General features: G+C 36.8%; 1 protein-coding gene across 10 annotated transcripts in view; it reads right to left on the bottom strand.

The window, feature by feature from the left end:
- NFIB (nuclear factor I B) overlaps positions 1 to 20,419 on the bottom strand; it is a 263,181-nt gene that overhangs the window by 104,854 nt on the left and 137,908 nt on the right. For all 10 annotated transcript variants that reach the window (XM_018051952.1, XM_005683657.3, XM_018051953.1 and 7 more), the window contains exon 3: positions 15,141 to 15,194. In XM_018051952.1, the coding sequence (XP_017907441.1) occupies positions 15,141 to 15,194 (54 nt within the window). The remainder of the gene's footprint in view (positions 1 to 15,140; positions 15,195 to 20,419) is intronic.

The raw sequence follows: 20,419 nt of genomic DNA, 5'->3' as shown, positions 1-20,419 counted from the left end.
ACAGTCCGAAATGCAGTACTTGGATGCAATCTCAAAAACAGCAGAATGATCTCTGTTCATTTCCAAGGCAAACCATTCAATATCACTATTATCCAAGTCTATGCCCCAACCAGTGACGCTGAAGAAGCTGAAGTTGAGCAGTTCTATGAAGACCTATAAGACCTTCTAGAACTAACACCTAAAAAAGATGTCCTTTTCATTATAGGGGACTGGAATGCAAAAGTAGGAAGTCAAGAAACACCTGGAGTAACAGGCAAATTCAGCCTTGGAGTACGGAATGAAGCAGGGCAAAGGCTAATAATAGAGTTGTGCCAAGAGACCGCATTGGTTATAGCAAAACCCTCTTCCAACAACACAAGAGAAGACTCTACACATGGACATTACCAGATGATCAACACCGAAATCAGACCGATTATATTTTTTACAGTAAAGATGGAGAAGCTCTACACAGTCAGCAAAAATAAGACTGGGAGCTGACTGTGGCTCAGATCATGAACCCCTTATTGTCAAATTCAGACTTAAATTGAAGAAAGTAGGGAAAACCACTAGACCATTCAGGTATGACCTAAATCAAATCCCTTATGATTATACAGTGGAAGTGAGAAATAGATTTAAGGGCCTAGATCTGATAGATAGAGTGCCTGATGAACTATGGACGGAGGTTCATGACATTGTACAGAAGACAGGGATGAAGACCATCCCCATGGAAAAGAAATGCAAACAAGCAAAAATGGCTGTCTGGGGAAGCCTTACAAATAGCTGTGAAAAGAAGAGAAGCAAAAAGCAAAGGAGAAAAGGAAATATATTCCCATTTGAATGCAGAGTTCCAAAGAATAGCAAGGAGAGATAAGAAAGCCCTGCTCAGTGATCAATGCAAAGAAATAGTGGAAAACAACAGAATGGGAAAGACTAGAGATCTCTTCAAGAAAATTAGAGATACCAAGGGAACATTTCATGCAAAGATGGGCTCAATAAAGGACAGAAATGGTATAGACCTAACAGAAGCAGAAGATATTAAGATGAGGTGGCAGGAATACACAGAACTGTACAAAAAAGATCTCCATGACCAAGATAATCACAATGGTGTGATCACTCACCTAGAGCCAGACATCTTGGAATGTGGAGTCAAGTGGGCCTTAGAAAGCACCACTAGGAACAAAGCTAGTGTAGGTGATGGAATTCCAGTTGAGCTATTTCAAATCCTGAAAGATGATGCTGTGAAAGTGCTGCACTCAATATGCCAGCAAATTTGGAAAACTCAGCAGGGGCCACAGGACTGGAAAAGGTCAGTTTTCATTCTGATTCCAAAGAAAGGCAATGTCAAAGAAGGCTCAAACTACCACACAACTGCACTCATCTCACACGCTAGTAAAGTAATATTCAAAATTCTCCAAGCCAGGCTTCAGCAATACATGCACCGTGTATTCCAGATGTTCAAGCTGGTTTTAGAAAAGGCAGAGGAACCAGAGATCAAATTGCCAACATCCCATGGATCATCGAAAAAAGAAGAGTTCTAGAAAAACATCTATTTCTCTTTATTGACTATGCCAAAGCCTTTGACTGTGTGGATCACAATACACTGTGGAAAATTCTGAAAGAGACGGGAATACCAGACCACCTGAACTGCCTCTTGAGAAACCTATATGCAGGTCAGGAAGCAATAGTTAGAACTGGACATGGAACAACAGACTGGTTCCAAATAGGAAAAGGAGTACGTCAAGGCTGCATATTGTCACCCTGCTAACATAACTTATATACAGAGTACATCATGAGAAATGCTGGGCTCGATGAAGCACAAGCTGAAATCAAGATTGCTGGGAGAAATATCAATAACCTCAGATATGCAGATGACACCACCCTTATGGCAGAAAGTGAAGAGGAACTAAAAAGCCTCTTGATGAAAGTGAAAGAGGAGAGTGAAAAAGTTGGCTTAAAGCTCAACATTCAGAAAACGAAGATCATGGCATCTGGTCCCATCACTTCATGGGAAGTAGATGGGGAAACAGTGGAAAAAGTGTCAGGCTTTATTTTGGGGGCTCCTAAATCACTGCAGATGGTAGTTGCAGCCATGAAATTAAAATACACTTACTCCTTGGAAGGAAAGTTATGACCAACCTAGATAGCATATTCAAAAGCAGAGACATTATTTTGCCAACAAAAGTCCATCTAGTCAAGGCTATGGTTTTTCCAGTGGTCATGTACAGATGTGAGAGCTGGACTGTGAAAAAAGCTGAATGCCAAAGAATTGATGCTTTTGAACTGTGGTGTTGGAGAAGACTCTTGAGAGTCCCTTGGACTGCAAAGAGGTCTAACCAGTCCATTCTAAAGGAGATCAGTCCAGGGTGTTCATTTGAAGGACTGATGCTAAAGCTGAAACTCAAATACTTTGGCCACCTCATGTGAGTGTTGACTCATTGGAAAAGACCCTGATCCTGGGAGGGATTGGGGGCAGGAGAAGAAGGGGATGACAGAGGATGAGATGGCTGGATGGCATCACTGACTCGATGGACATGAGTTTGACTAAACTCCAGGAGTTGGTGATGGACAGGGAGGCCTGGCGTGCTACAATTCATGGTGTCACGAAGAGTCAGACTCAACTGAGCGACTGAAGTGAACTCAACTGATTCTTCCCTAGCAAATCCCATGGATGAAAAAGCCTGGTAGGCTGCAGTCCATGGGGTCTCGAAGAGTTAGACACGACTGAGCGACTTCACTGTCACTTTTCACTTTCATGCATTGGAGAAGGAAATGGCAACCCACTCCAGTATTCTTGCCTGGAGATTCGCAGGGATGGGGGAGCCTGGTGGGCTGCCGTCTATGGGTCGCACAGAGTCGGACACGACTGAAATAAGTTAGCAGCTGCAGCAGCTATGTATCATGAAATAGTGCATTTCCCATCCCCATTAAAAAACAACAACAACAACTTGATTCTGGTGGATACGATAAATGAGGATACAAGAATGAGTGGGTATGAACTTATAAACTAAGGCGTGAATGGACTATTGTTAAAAAGTCAGACTTGGGGCTGGTGCATGGGGATGATCCGGAGGGATGATGTAGGGTGGGAGGTGGGAGGAGGGTTCATGTTTGGGAGCTCATGTACACCCGTGGTGGACTCATGTCAATGTATGCCAAAACCAATACAGTATTGTAAAGCAAAATAAAGTAAAGATAAAAATTTAAATAAAAAATAAATAAGTAAAATAAAATGCTTTCCATGAAGAATAAAACAAATAAATAAATAGTGTATTTAAAAAAAGAGTAAATATTTCCCTTTCTTTGATCTTAAACATGAATGATATTCTAAAATAAAACATGCCCTAAGGTTATTTAGGATCTATGGTAAATTTCTGCCATCATATGCAAACAGCAAAGATAAATGTGGCTTTATTTCTGTAACTATTAAGAGAGTAATGTTTGTTCCAAATGCTAAATTTCGACAAAAACATTGTGAGAAGTCAAATATAGGCCCTAGGGATCCCTGTAGATGATAAGTACAATTGCAGATGCTAGTTTTCTTCATAATTATTTGGTTGGTTTCATTAGATTCATGACAACCCTTTGGCAACTTCAATCTCAGTATCAATAAAGTTGAGTAGGGGAGAGATGAACCTCAAAAATTGTTTGATTAAAAAAAAAATTTTAATGCAAAACTAGCATATTATTATAGTCAATAGTTACTACTATGGACCAAAGGAAAAATCAAACAAGAAAAAATACCTTGAGACAAATGAGACACACCAAACTTTACGGGCTGCAACAAAAGCAATTCTACAAGGAAAGTTAGTGTGACAAATATCTAACTCAAGAAATAAGGAAAATCTAAAATAAACAACCTAAACACATACCTCAAGGAACTAGAAAAAACAACAAATGAAGCCCAAAGTTAGTAGAAGGAGGAAAAAAAATAAAGACTAGAACAGGTATAAATGAATATAAGGCAAAATGACAATAGAAAATACCAGTGAAATTAAGAGCTAGTTCTTTAAAAGATCAACAAAATTGACAAACCTTTATCTAGACTGACCAAGAAAAAAAAGATACATGCCTTCAATAAATAAAGTCAGAAAGGAAAGAAGAGATATTACAACTGATACCACACAAATACAAAGTATCATAGGAGATTACAATGAACAATTATACTCTATGGAATGAACAACTTAGAAGAAATGGATAAATTCCTAGAAACATACAACCTACCAAGAGTGAATCATGATGAAACAGAAATCCTGAACAGACCAGTTACTAGTAAGGATATTTAATCAGTAATCCAAAACCTCTCAAAAAATAAAAGTTCAGGACTAGACCACTTCAGTGAAATTTTTTTGGTTATGTATTTTATTGTTTAGAAAGTTCCAACAGAGCAATTATTAAGTACCTTTGTCAGGAGATGTCTACAAAAATCTAGATTGGAAAATAAGGACAGGTAGAACTGTCCTGCTCTTCCTGCAAATCCACACTGCTGCTGCTGCTGCTGTTGCTAAGTCACCTCAGTCGTGTCCGACTCTGTGCAACCCCATAGACAGCAGCCCACCAGGCTCCCCCATCCCTGGGATTCTCCAGGCAAGAACACTGGAGTGGGTTGCCATTTCCTTCTCCAAATCCACACTACATTGGAACAAACAGCCAGCGTTGAGGTACAGGTGATGAGGTGCAAGACACAAGGTCTACCTAGTATCTGCCATGTGCATGCAGACCTAGATGAACAGTAGAAAACTTTACAGATGTAGATTTCAAGCGCAACCCCAAATCACAAATGACTTTCTCTGGCAGTGTCCAACCAAGACACCAGAATAGAATCTGTAGAAAACCAAATCTATCATGATCAGCTATTCCCACCTGAATACAGCTAACCTACCAAGATTTCAAAAAAGAATCAATACAATCCTTCTCCAAATCTACCCAAAAATTAAAAGTATGTACAAACTCATGAGGTTAGTAATACCATGGTAACAAAAGTAGAAGATGTCATTACAACAAAAAAACATTATACACCAATATCCCTAATGTACATAGATTAAAAAAACCCTTAACAAAATATTAGACAAAAAACTCAATATCACATTAAAATTATACACCATGATCAAGTCAGATTAATTCAGGTGATACAAGGATCATTCAATAACCACAAATCAGTCAATGTGATATACTACATCACAAAAGGAAAGATAAAAATTATTCTGTCATCTCTATAGATGCAAAAAAAGTATGACAAAATTCAACATCAATTCATGATAAAAATTATCAACAGAGTGCATACAGAGAAAATGTACCTCAACATAATAAAGGCCATATATGATAATCCTGCAGCTAATATCACACTCAGTGGAAAAGCTGAAATTTTTTTCCTCTAAGATTATGAACTAGACAAGGATCCCCACTGGCTCCAGTTTTATTCATCATAGTATGGGAAGTCCTTGCCAGAGCAATTAGAAAAAGAAGAAGAAAAAAGAAATAAAAGGCATCTAAATTGGAAAGGAAGAAGCAAAACTGGTACTATTTACAGATAGCATAAGATTTTATACTGAAAACCCTAAAACCCAATCAGAAAACTGTAAGAACTAATAAATGGATTCAGTAAAGTTACAGGATATGAAACTAATACTCAAAAAATTGTTGCATTTCTATATATATTAATAATGACCAGAAAAATAAATTAAGAAATAAGAAAACAATTACATTTATAAATACATCAAAAAGAATAAAATATCTAGGAATAGATTAAACAGAAGAATTGAAAGAACTCTATACTGAAAACTAAAAACATTAATTAAACTGAAGAAGACACACATTAATGGCAAGATGCTCTGTGCTCAGGGATTATAATAATTAATGTAGTTAAAATGTCCACAACACCCAGAGAAACATATACATTCAATGCCATCCCTAGCAAAATTTCAATGGCATTTTTCACAAAAATAGAACAAGCAGTTATAAAATTTCAGTGGAAGAAAAGAAATCCCAAATAGTCAAAGCAGTCTAGAGAACAAAGAACAAACCAAGAGGCATCTACCCTGATTTAAAACTGTATTACAAAGCTATAGTAATTAAAAGAGTGTGGTATTGGCATAACACAGATGTAAGATCAGTGGAACAGAATAGAGAGACCAGAAATAAACCTAAACATATATGATCAATTAATTTTTAACAGTATGAAAAGGCAAAAAGATAGGACACTGAAAGATGAATTCCCTAGGTTGCTAGGTGCCCAATATGCTACTGGAAATAATTCCAGAAAGAATGAAGAGATGGAGCCAAAGCAACAAAAACACACAATTGTGGATGTGACTGATGATGGAAGCAAAGCCCAAGGCTGTCAAGAACAATACAGCATAGGAACCTGGAACGTTATGTCCATGAATCAAGGCAAATTGGAAGCGGTCAAACCGGAGATGGCAAGAGTGAACGTCGAGATTCTAGGAATCAGCAAACTAAAATGGACTGGAATGGGTGAATTTAACTCAGATGACCATTATATCTACTACTGCGGGCAGGAATCCCTTAGAAGAAATGGAATAGCCATCATGGTCAACAAAAGGAGTCCAAAATCCAGTAGTTGGATGCAATCTCAAAAACAACAGAATGATCTCTGTTCGTTTCCAAGGCAAACCATCCCATATCACAGTGATCCAAGTCATTGCCCCAACCAGTAACGCTGAAATAAGCTGAAGTTGAACAGTTCTATGAAGACTTACAAGACCTTTTAGAACTAACACCCAAAAAAGATATCCTTTTCACTATAGGGGACTGGAATGCAAAAGTAGGAAGTCAAAAAATATCTGGAGTAATAGGAAAATGTGGCCTTGGGTATTCCAATGAAGCAGGATGAAGTGGGTCAAAGGCTAATAGAGTTTTGCCAAATGAACGCACTGGTCATAGCACACACCCTCTTCCAACAACACAAGAGAAGACTCTACACGTGGACATCATGAGATGGTCAACACTGAAATCACACTGATTATATTCTTTACAGTAAAGATGGAGAAGCTCTACACAGTCAGTAAAAACAAGACCAGGAACTAACTGTGGCTCAGATCATGAACTCCTCACTGACAAATTCAGACTGAAATGGAAGAAAGCAGGGAAAACAACTAGACCATTCATATATGACCTAAATCAAATCTCTTATGATTATAGAGTAGAAGTGACAAATAGATTCAAGGAATTAGATCTGATAGAGTGCCTGAAGAAATGTGGACAGAGGTTCATGACATTGTACAGGAGACAGGGATCAAGACCATCCCCATGGAAAAGAAACACAGAAAAGCGAAATGGCTGTCTAGGGAGGCCTTGCAAACAGCTGTGAAAAGAAGAGAGGCGAAAAGTAAAGGAGAAAAGGAAAGATATAACCATCTGAATGCAGAGTTCCAAAGAATAGCAAGGAGATATAAGAAAGCCTTCCTCAGCGATCAATGCAAAGAAATAGAGGAAAACAACAGAATAGGAAAGACTAGAGATCTCGTCAAGAAAATTAGAGATACCAAGGGAACATTTCATGCAAAGATGGGCTTGATAAAGGACAGAAATGGTATGGACCTAACAGAAGCAGAAGATATTAAGATGAGGTGGCAAGAATACACAGAAGATCTTCAGGACCAAGATAATCACAATGGTGTGATCACTCACCTAGAGCCAGACATCCTGGAATGTGAAGTCAAGAGGGCCTTAGAAAGCACCACTATGAACAAAGTTAGTGGAGGTGATGGAATTCCAGTTGAGGTATTTCAAATACTGAAAGATGATGCTGTGAAAGTGCTGCACTCAATATGCCAGCAAATTTGGAAAACTCAGCAGTGGCCACAGGACTGGAAAAGGTCAGTTTTCATTCTGATCCCAATGAAAGGCAATGTCAAAGAAGGCACAAACTACCACACAATTACACTCATCTCACACACTAGTAAAGTAATGCTCAAAATTCTCCAAGCCAGGCTTCAGCAATACATGAACCGTGTATTCCAGAACCGTGAATTTCCAGATGTTCAAGCTGGATTTAGAAAAGGCAGTGGAACCAGAGTTCAAATTGCCAGCATCCAACGGATCATCGAAAATGTGAGAGAGTTCCAGAAAAATATCTACTTCTACTTTATTGACTAGGCCAAAGCCTTTGATTGTGTGGATCACAACAAACTGTGGAAAATTCTGAAAGAGATGGGAATGCTGGACCACCTGACTTGACACCTGAGAAATCTGTATGCAGGTCAGGAAGCAACAGTTAGAACTGGACATGGAACAACAGACTGGTTCCAAATAGGAAAAGGAGTACGTCAAGGCTGTATATTGTCACCCTGCTTATTTAACTTCTATGTAGACCACATCATGAGAAACGCTGGGCTGGATGAAGCACAAGCTGGAATCAAGACTGCTGGGAGAAATATCAATAACCTCAGATATGCAGATGACACCACCCTTATGGCAAAAAGTGAAGAAGAACTAAAAAGCCTCTTGACAAAAGTGAAAGAGAGTGAAAAATCTGGCTTAACGCTCAACATTCAGAAAACTAAGATCATGGCATCCGGTCCCATCAGTTCAGTTCAGTTCAGTCGCTCAGTCGTGTCTGACTCCTTGCGACCCCATGAATCACGGTACACCAGGCCTCCCTGTCCACCACCTACTCCCGGAGTTTAGTCAAACTCATATCCATTGAGTTGGTGACGCCATCCAGCCATCTCATCCTCTGTCGCCCCCTTCTCCTCCTGCTCCCAATCCCTCCCATCATCAGGGTCTTTTCCAATGAGTCAACTCTCGCATGAGATGGCCAAAGTATTGGAGTTTCAGCTTCAGCATCAGTCCTTCCAATGAACACCCAGGACTGATCTCTTTAGAATGGATTGGTTAGGTCTCCTTGCAGTCCAAGGGCTCTCAAGAGTCTTCTCCAACACCACAGTTCAAAAGCATCAATTCTCCAGTGCTCAGCTTTCTTCACAGTCCAACTCTCACATCCATACATGACCACTGGAAAAACCATAGCCTTGACTAGACGGACCTTTGTCAGCAAAGTAATATCTCTGCTTTTGAATATGCTATCTAGGTTGGTCATAACTTTCCTTCCAAGGAGTAAGCATCCGGTCCCATCACTTCATAGCAAACAGATGGGGAAGCAATGGAAACAGTGACAGATTTTATTTTGGGGTTTCCAAAATCACTGCAGATGGTGACTGCAGCCATGAAATTAAAAGATGTTTGCTTCTTGGAAGAAAAGTTATGACCAACCTAGACAGCATATTAAAAAGCAGAGACATTACTCTTCCACCAAACATCCATCTAGTCAAAGCTATGGTTTCTCCAGTAGTCACATATGGATGTGAGAGTTGGACCATAAAGAAAGCTGAGCACCGAAGAATTGATGCTTTTGAACTGTGGTGTTGGAAAAGATTCTTGAGAGTCTTTTGGACTAAAGGAGATCAAACCAGTCAATCCTAAAGGAAATGAGTCTTGAATATTCATTGGAAGGACTGATGCTGAAGCTCAAACTCCAATACTTTGGCCACCTCATGCAAAGAACTGACTCGTTTGAAAAGACTCTAATGCTCGGAAAGATTGAAGGTGGGAGAAGGAGATGAAAGAGGATGATATGGTTAGATGGCATCACCGACTCAATGGATATGAGTTTGAGTAAACTCCGGGAGCTGGTGATGGATAGAGAGGCCTGGCATGCTGCAGTCCATGGGGTCACAAAGAGTCGAGCTACTGAACTGAACAGAACCGAATTTTTAACAGAGGAGCCAAGAATATACAATGGGTAAAGGACAGTCTCTTTAATAAACAGTACTGGAAAATTTGGACAGCCAGATGCTAAAGAATGAAACTAGACAACTATCTGACTGTACTCAAAAACTAACTCAATGGATTAAAGTTCTGAATGTAAAACCTGAAACCATAAGACTTCTAGAATAAACACAGTAAACTCCTTGATGTTGACCCCGGTAGTGATTTTAAAATCTGACACCAAAAGCAACAGCAACAAAAGAAGAATAAACAAATGGGACGACATCAAACTAAAAAGCTCTGCAAACAAAGGAAACCATCAACACAATGAAAAGCAACCTACTGAATGGGGAAAACTATTGATAAAGAATATATCAGATAAGGGTATAACATCTAAAATATATAAAGACATCATACAACTCAATAGCAAAAGAATCAAAAAAGCTGACTTAAAAATGGGCAAAAATCCTCAGTAGATGTTTTCCAAAGGAGATATACACAGATACATAAAAATATGCTCTATATCATTAGTCACCAGGGAAGTGCAAAGCAAAACCACAGTGAGATATCACCTTGAACTTGTTAGAAGGGCTATTATCAAAAAGAGAAGACAAGTGTTGGAGAGGATATGGAGAAAAGGGCGGGAATGTAAATTGGGGCAGCCACTAAGAAAAAAGAATGGAAGTAATTTAAAAAATTAAAAACAGAACTATGATATGATCCACTGATTCTACGTCTGAGAAAATGAAAACACAAATTAAAAAAACACACACTCCCATGTTCATTGCAGGGTTATTTACAATAGACAAGATACAAAAACAACCTAAGTGTCCATTGATGGGTAAATCAATAAAGAAATTGTGATATGTATGTGGTACACACATAGAATAGCATATTATTCAGCCACCAAAAGAACAAAATCCTGCCATTTGGGACAAGATGGATGGACTTGAGGGCGTTATGCTAAAATGAAATATGTTAGAGAAAGGCAACTACTGTATGATCTCTCAAATATAGAATTTATATAAACATAAAATAATGTCTTAAATGCAAGATAAGCACATTGCTAGTTAATAGATACACTTTATTTAACTTATTCAATTATTTATTTAGTTTCATTTTTATTCCAGAAAGGATATAAAATGACAAACTATTTGACATTTACCCAATGTATGATCTTAATAGCTGCCAGAGATTTTGCCAAACTACATGCAAGAGCACCTCAGAAAACAACACAAGCATCTGACAAATTTTGCAAAAAAGAAAAGCAGGATAAGTCCATATCATTCTAGGTAAGAAAGCTCTGGTTAGTGATACTTAGAATGCTTCATAAGCTCTCAGTATAGAATTTGCAAAAAAGTGTCCTAGGATTCAATGTTTCCTTGTTATATTTCCAAGAGACAACTCCCCACAAACCTACACTCTTCCTGAACTCCAAAACGAGGCATCCACTTCTAGCTGACTGAGGGGCAAAATCCAACTTTGAGACTCTCTTGTTTTTCTTGGAAAGCAACTCCCCAGGACTGGGCAAGAGACTGAGATTGGGAACTCTGAAAGTTCATAGCCCAGGGAATATAGAGACGCAAAATAATATAGCCCATCAAAGTTCATTTCAAAAGAATATAATCCAATCACACACCTTCTCAAAGTGAAAGTGGGGGATTTAATCATTCAAAATAAAGTTAGGTCTGTGTCTAAGTTCCTCACTTAATGGTTTATTCTCTTTTGGTCCACAACAGTTGTTTCCTATAGTTGAGACAGGACTCTTGCAGTTCTGTTGCTTAGAAGGGATTAATTTACTGTTCAAAAAGAAGCATCTAGATATAAACATATAACCTTTGACCCCAAAATAAATAAGAAAAACGTGATTCATACAAAAAATGAAGTAGTCTACTGTTTCTTAACCAAAATAATACTGTCATGTCCTTGGACAAAGTCAGACTTTTGGTGCACCTTATCCCAGAAAAGATTATGGTGCCCATCTCCACTACGTAACAAAGGATAAAGACAAAACATTAAATCACAAAATATTAATAGTATAAGGAAATATTACTAAGACTATTTAACTTATTTGAGTATTTCTTTAGCTCCATTTTTATCCAGAAAGGATATAAGGTGACAAATTATTTGACATAAATAACATTAAATAACATATTATTTGTACTTTTAAATAATAAAAAATATTATTTTATTATTTAAAAAGAAACAGAAACAAGATAAAACATCTCTATTTTTTCTCAATAAAAAACTATTTAAATGCATTTAAAAATAGTGAGTAACAAATATTCTTCCTTCCCCAAAATGCATAGCTTTTGTTCAAATACCTGTGACTAGTTTGCTTACTAAATACGAATCTCAAGAAGGCAACACTAAACACTAGTTTTAGTTTTAAAAACTAAAAGCCTATCTGTAGACTCCATACTACAGTATAAAGAGCTTCAAGGTCACATTTCAGAAGTTCTTCTGAATCAGCAAGGAAATGTCTCCATGTTAGACAGTCATGTCTGATGCTGGAGAAAATCCAAGCCAGAGGGATGCCCCATTTGTGGGAGATTCATGCACCTGTACTTATAGGAGGATTGGATGTGATTTCCACCTTCATGTCAACAGAGGAAAACAGATTTCAAAGAGACGTTGCCTTGAAAAGATCTTGAATTTTTGTCTCTTCCCAAGTTGTTATGCAATAAACACAGAAGAAGGTGGCAATGTCCAGAGGTTGCTCACTCCCAGTGGAAAACTAGCAGTAACAAGACAGTGCTTCCACTCAAGGCAATCTTTTTCAAAAGTTTACTTTCTCTTTGTTACAACAATACAAACAGCAAAGGGATCTGACTGTTTCATTGCATATGGTAGTAAATTGAATTTGTCCATAAAGATATAGACCCTTCTTCTTATACTAAATGTGAACTTCGGAGATTTCACACTTCAGCCAACGCCAGAAAGCAGCTGAACAGAGGCTCCTAGAGATAAATTATGCTCTAAAAATACCAAACAGGCTTATATTTATGAAAAGAGCTTATAATAATAAGTATAATTTATCCCTATTGATTGCAAAACAATAATCTTAATAAGTTATGATTTTTTCACATTTCCAATTAGAAACTATTTAATATTCCTAATGGCTTGATTTATTTCAAGGTATTACAGAACAAACTCTTGCTTTTATCAAACAGAATTCCTTCATAATCTCCACTATTAGACCAAAATATAATGATACACAAAGCAAGTTAAAATGATGGAATGCTTCTGAATCATCAAAGAAAATTCTAATTTTATTCCACTTCATTTTGATATTTTGTATGTTTTATTATATTCTATCTCTGAAAAAACTGGTAACCAATGTACAATTTACATGCACACAGTATTCAACTAATCATAGTCTGCAGTTACCTACAACATTCCAGTCGTAAGACATAGTTCTCAAAAGGTTGATTTCTAAGGAAAATTTAATAGGAAAAAAAAATAGAGACGTTTCATCTTGATTGTTTCTGTCATATTATATGGAAACAGATACATTAATAACTGTTACATTGAATGTAGTAAAGGAAAAATTTAAGCAAGCTTCTCAACAAATACTGAAAAATCTAATTCTGTCATTGCATAACTATTCTGAGATTATTCATTCAGCTCAAGCACAGAACATTTTTAAGCGAGCATGATTCTTTCTGAACATGTTCAGAAATGCATTTCAAACAATAACAGCTTTATTAATTTCAAACGAAGCTGTCATTCAAATGCAAAGAACATATCCTTTGTTTAGTCTGACTTACAATACTTATCAACTCTTTTTCTAGGAAAGGTTTCCCTCCTTCCCCGTTCTTTGTAAAATGAGTAACGACGGTTTTAAAAAATGTTTGGATACAATTCACTTTTGGTTATCATGCTACACAGAGGAAATGTTAGTCAACTAAAAAGAAGAAATTTTAATAAAGTTGAAGACACTGCAAGCTGATAAGTTTTCTCAACTTTAGAAAATTTGTGACAAAGTTTAGTATATTCTAAATAATTCACCTTTGTGGTTTCATCCACACAGAAAATAAAACAATCAATTTAACTGGAAATTACATTTAGATCCTTTCAGTTTTTGAATGTTTCATTAGCAATTTGTAGTCATATTAAGTGATTTTGATGAAAGTAAAGAAAAATCAATTTAGTATACATTTTAATCTATAACTAGAGATTTTTAATCTTTGAAGGATATCCTACTTTTGTCATATAATATGATCCTGTACAATATAGAAGAAGTTAATATGTTGGTGAAAAAATTTTTCCTAAGATAAAAATAAAGAACAAAATATAAGCAAGGAAGAATCCTGCCTTCAGTCTTTCAGGAAGAAAAAAATGTATTGACTTTGCATCTTTACTTATGTATTTACTTGCTATATCTTTCTAATATCATTTTAAAGCAAGACTGTTCTGACATATTTTCTTGTAGTTTTGAGGATTTTTCAGGTATTTCGACTTCACATTAACAAAGTATTATTATAGAAAGATCAAGCAATTAAGGACCTAAAACTGGGTCGACCTGTGGAAACCTTTATCATTACCTTTTATAAATCTGGGGTTTATTTTCAATGAAAAGACACACGAGATCCTTTTGGGACGTGGAGGGTATATGTGATTGATTTGATTTTTTTTTTTTTTGCTTTTGTTTTCATTACGTTATTCTTAGAGCATTCTTTTACTAAAGTCAGAGGTACAATTAAAAATCTTTTAAGATTAAAATTTTAGAAATTCTTCTTTGCACTAGTTTTTACTTCATCAGAAAAGATACTACCCTTAAATCAACATCAAAATTCTATGTCTTCAAACTTAGGAAAAACAAAATCATAAAGACAGTATGATTTCTTATAAAAGCCAGTTTTAGAGCTGAAACAACTTCTGAAAACCAAGAAAGTATTGGGCATACATTACATGAAAGGAAAAGCCTGATTTTCATTATTTCCTGATTCTGGGAATTCTATAAAGAACCTTATGGAATAAAAACTTATTTGCAAAAATCCCTCATGAAGACATAATCATCTACCACCAGACCCCACCTTTTAAAGTAATGAGATTTGATAAATTATAATAAGAGTATGAAAATTTTTACTTTTTCTTGTGCATTTTAAAAGAAAGAAAACTTTTTGGCTTTTCAAACAGCAGTGCCTTTTAGCACCTGAAGGATACACAACTAACTATAAAATACATGCATATTCATTTTCAAAGAAACACCAACAAAAAGTAAAACATTAGTGATTAGGTACATACTGATGACGCCAATGTGGAGGTATTTGCCACTGTGAAGGGTCTGAATAGAATCACATCTTGTCCTGATCATACCTGCCCTCCAGAACAAAATAGGCAGCTGACCAATTAAGGGGTGTTTATCTATACAGTGGTACCTTTGTTCTCCAACAATGTCAGATTGCAAACGTCCTGGAACACATATTTACCTGGAGGATTCTTGGCAGGATCATTGTGGCTTGGACTTCCTGATTGTCCAGAATCTGTAAAGAAATCACAGAAAATGTTTTCTTTTTAATTTGTTTTGAAAGAATTTCACAATCCTCAGAAGGACTTAAAAAAATTTTTTAAGGTAGAACAATGAAGTCAAGTGTTTAAATAAAGTATACTTTCCTAAGCCTTTCAGCAGCAATATTTTATTTATTAAACTACATGAAAATCTGTAGATACGTATACATATATATATTTCTTTGTCAAGAGGGAAAAAAACGTAGAGATCTATAATATTCATGGGGTAAGGAAAGGCTTTTTTAAAACAAAAGGTCTGGCGACAATGCCACTGAAGGGGATTTGAAGGCTGGGCCTGTCAGGAGTAATATGAAACAAATAAGACATATTCCCTAAAAATGCAATTTGAGTGCAGTTAAACATGCTTTTTTAAAAAACCTGAAAGTGTTTTTACCCAATGAGTAAAAATACACAGAAACTAGAGTCCATTTTTCCAGGATTTCACGTGTATACATACATATCCACTCCAATAATCCCCCAACCTACTGGATCCAGGCCCAGATTTGACTGCATCCCATAATAGCGATCGATTCGCAAACACCAAGAAAAGCATAAATTACTAGGTAGAAACCAACATGGCTTTGTGGAGAGTAAATTGTTGGATCAATTTAATTTCCATCTGTGATAGACAGACTCGGCAGATAAGGAGAAAGAGATCAATGCGGAACATCTGAATTTCCTATCCCACGTTATTCCTCATCACTGATACAGAAAGGAGCATAGAAGCTACAGTACTGTTAGGAAACATGCCTTCCTAACTAATCTGACACTGTTGTGTTTGGCTCACTCCTCTTTCCTCTATGTCCCCTCTGCATTTATCTGTGTCATTTGTGCCATATTATTATACACTTACTTGTAAGTTGCTTTGTAATCTTCTTTTATTGGTTCTAGCATTTAGTTTTGTCTCCCCAACTAAATTGCATGCTCCTAAGCAGAGGCAGAGATTCTGTCTACTTCTTTTGTGTCTTCCTCAATGTGCTGTTCACGGCTGTGAATGCACTGGGCTGGATGGCTCAGATTCAGCAAGCTTTCTTTGCTTGCCTAGGAAAGGCAATTTTGAACTTGATAGTGAATTTCAACAAATGTGACAGGTGGCCACAGACAAAAGTCTCTTTCCCCAAACCTAGCCATTACACCTAAGACAGGGATCCAGTCTTATTTAAGCAGAAACATCTTATGCTGGTGTTTTTCAGCAGGGCTACTCTGCTCTTCCATTGAAGTTATTAACATACTGCAATTGCTGCTTCTACTATTAATTGCAAGGACATTCTTTTGACTTCCTTTATTATAAAACTTGGTTATTTATTTCTGCCCTTTGCCTCATGCCTACTAACTAGATTTAATGCTGAAATCAGAACTGTTCCCCTTCTTCCCATATCCTTGCCTTTTTTCTTGTTCTTCTCCCTCCTTTTTTTTCTTTTTTTTTTTTTTGGCCCTAGAACACTTTTTATAAAATCTTCGTAAATATATTTAATGATTCCCACATTATCTTCCAATTTATTTCTAATTTTTCCAAATGGAAACGAAACCAGTTAAGGACTACTCCTGCAGTCTGAGTTCTGGCTAGAATCATCTCCAGACAATCAAAGAGAATAAGATTCTCTTCAAAATGTTTGTCTCATCTCCCACGAATTCTATTAGTTTTTCTGGTTTTAAGGCAAGGCTCAGTGACTTCTAACTTAGGAGATCAATCTTTCTCTTTCTTTCTGCCCATAAAAGATGGCACAATATTGGCTACTTTCCAGGCACGGAGTATGATAGCTACCTTTAAAAAAAAAAAAAAAGATAAATTACACGATGTTGCTATAGCCTCAGCTATTTCTGCCTCGAGTTGCTCTGACAAATGTCCCTCAGAATTGATACTATATTCCAGCTTAATTTCTCAGGTGATTCTAACATTTTGAGAAGTTTCTACTTACACGGTGAACCCACTGACCAGGGACTCCCCCTGTTTTATGTTTAATAAAGCTACTTCACATTTATGGAAGTCTACTTCATAAAGTAGACTCTTCACATTTATGAAAGTCTAGGTATTCATCCCTCAAGGAGGTTAATGCCATCTTCGGGACAACACAATGGGAGGCAGATTAAGGCTGTCCATCTGCAGGGTACAGGAGCTGTATACTCCAGGTGAGCCTCAGCAGGTTTAGTTAAACCAGTTTCAAAACAGAGCACAAAATTCTTTCCCAACATCTTGTTGCTGAAGTTTGGACCAGTAAGGAATTAAGGTCTCTTCCATTCCTAAGAAAGTATTCCATTAGAACAATGACACACCCTGTTACCATAATAGCCCTTTGGAAAACTCTATTTCTTTCTGCTGTATATTACCCTTTTCCCCCATTTGCAACAACTGCAGACAACAGCTTCTTCAACTGAAAAAAAAAACTGAAATTTCTTAAAAAAACCACAAACATTTGAGGGAAAGCTGAAGTAGACCCTAAATTTGAATCGTATATTTGCTTTTAACAATGCCACTTTCTAAAATAACCTGGCATTTACTGACACACAATGACAGATTTTTCCCTCATATTCCAATGTCTGTGCCTTCTCATGAAGTAAAATAGCATAAGCGGGATCCCCAAAACACAGAAGAGGCCCCCTCAAAGCAGGAGAACACTTACTTCTCCAACAGTAAATTCTAACTCTAATCTATTCTTAACTCTTATGTCACCTCATATCGGTGGTCACTTAATTCCAACTGCTGGAAAAGGAAGTAACCAGGGAGTTGCAGTTGGCAGAGAAACCAAAAATGAACTGTTATTGTGGTTAACTTCAGAGAAAGAATTACTCAGACCACATCTAAAACCCTTCCAATCCACCACCTAGGTCAAATTACTCTATACCCAAAGGTTTTCTTTAACTGCTTCCAACATTTGTTCAAGTTGTGTGTGCAAATGTGTGTGTACCCACACATCAAGTATTATAGTGAATCCCAGCTCTGTCCCTCAGTAGCAGTGTGATCTTATTACTTAACTTGTAGGGTCTTCATCTTTAACTATATTACTACCTAATTTACAGAATCACTGTTAAGATTTTATTATATAAGCATTAAGTACTGGTCAGACACCTCTTACACAATTAAATATGTAAAAGATATTGTTAAACATAAAAAGGACACATTCAAAAAATGACTAATATTTTTAATGGACTTTCAGGAAGAAAGGGAGAAAAGGGATATGACTAAATCTGTCCATCCCAGTGTAAGCATCTAAAATTGTCTGTGTTGAATTAACTGAAGATGGGCAAGTGTGTGCCTCTTGAATTCCTCTGTAAATACCTTGGTCCCACTCTCCCCAAAAGGGAGGAAGGCACTGCTGCCATTTCGAGGCTCTCAGGGAGCTGTCGTGCTCAAAAGTCAGGAGTGAAAATTACCTTCTGGATGACCGAAGTCTTTGAAGAAGGAGGGCGGTCAGAATGGGAACTGTGAACTGACCAGCACTCTGAGTCTTGAGATACTGATGCCATGAAGAAAAAGAGAGGGAAAGGGCTCTTGAAGGCAGCAGACCCAAACCAGTCCCATCATTCCTTTCACATTTTGCTTTCTCTTCCTTGATCTCAATCTATATCTTTCACACTTCTTTGTCTCTTTCTGACTTGACAGAATGTAGGACTGAAATATATTTTGTATTACATACAAAACTCCTACTACTCAATCTTTGTGTCTTAAAAGTATGAATTAAACACAATGTATTTCTTCTAGGAAAAACAACAGTTAATGAAGCCATTTCTAAATTAATGCTTTTTAAACAATCAATTTCTCTTCCCCCAAATTAAAGATTTCAGGACTAAGAAACATTCTAATCTACACATGACACTTACTAACTTTCCTTCAATCCTTGTATCCTTTTTAAAAAGAAGCCAATCTTTCATGTTCTTCTACTATCTAAGCCTCACCTAAGAAGTAACCAAGTTTCTCTAATGACTCAATTTTGTGGAAAATCCTGGGATACTTAAGTGATCTAAATGACTTGTCCAAAGTTACATGGCAACTATTAAAACATGAGTTCTCTACATGGGCCACCCATTAAGATACCCTGCCTCTTGAGTGGTTATGAAGCAATCTCATAATCAAGCAAAGCCAAATGACATTTCACTCAATTAAAGATTTCTGGGAACTATATTCTCCTAGTCTCCCTCCTCCCCCATTATTTACCAATATATTCACAACCTTCTTCAGAAATTTAAAAATCCTTAAAATTCCTACACATTTTTTCTAACTGAAATTGTAAATAATTATTAGTCTCACTGATGTCCATACACTAACTGATGCTTTAGAAAGAAGCCAGCTTTAAATATATTTAGCTTGGATTCTCATTGTTAAACAAAGGAAATTCTAGTGTTCTACTGATAATCTGGTGGAAGTCCAATAAAATGTTTGTTAAATATATAAGATAAATAAATAATAACCTGTTAAATGTTTGTTACTGAGTACTAACTTTCTTGGGGTAGGCGGGCAGTGGGCAAAGGTGGAAGGGGATGAACTCAGTTATCTGATGTGCTTGGATCATCTCAACTGTGAAAGATATTTTTGAAGGTCATTCAAATAAGCATCAATTAAATGAGAATCAATAAGGTTTATGGAGTATCTTCTGTATTCCAGTTACTAATGTTTGGAACATAATGAGTTCTCCATAATATGTATTAAATTTCCATTTAATTTTCATTATTGACCCTTAAAATATTGTTTCAAAAAGAAGATTATACACTCTACACATTCTAGAAGTTCAGAGGTTGCTAAGACAGAAATGCACAATTTTTTTTAAATGCACACTATGATAAAGAGCTATGTGCTGTGCTCTGCTCAGCTGCTCAGTCGTGTCTGACTCTTTGTAGCCCACCAGGCTCGTCTGTCCATGGGGATTTTCCAGGCAAGAACACTAGAGTGGGTTGCCATGTCCTCCAGGATAGGAGCTATAAATGAGTATATATCAAGAGGAAATAATTGGTTCTTCCTATTTGCAGCCATGAAATTAAAAGACGCTTACTCCTTGGAAGGAAAGTTATGACCAACCTAGATAGCATATTCAAAAGCAGAGACATTACTTTGCCAACTAAGGTCCGTCTAGTCAAGGCTATGGTTTTTCCTGTGGTCATGTATGGATGTGAGAACTGGACTGTGAAGAAGGCTGAGTGCCGAAGAATTGATGCATTTGAACTGCAGTGTTGAAGAAGACTCTTGAGAGTCCCTTGGATTGCAAGG

The sequence above is a fragment of the Capra hircus genome, chromosome 8 (assembly GCF_001704415.2).
Source record: "Capra hircus breed San Clemente chromosome 8, ASM170441v1, whole genome shotgun sequence".
Classification (NCBI taxonomy): domain Eukaryota; kingdom Metazoa; phylum Chordata; class Mammalia; order Artiodactyla; family Bovidae; genus Capra; species Capra hircus.
The sequence above is the reverse complement of the archived record's forward strand: the minus strand, read 5'-3'. Positions and strand labels throughout refer to the sequence as shown.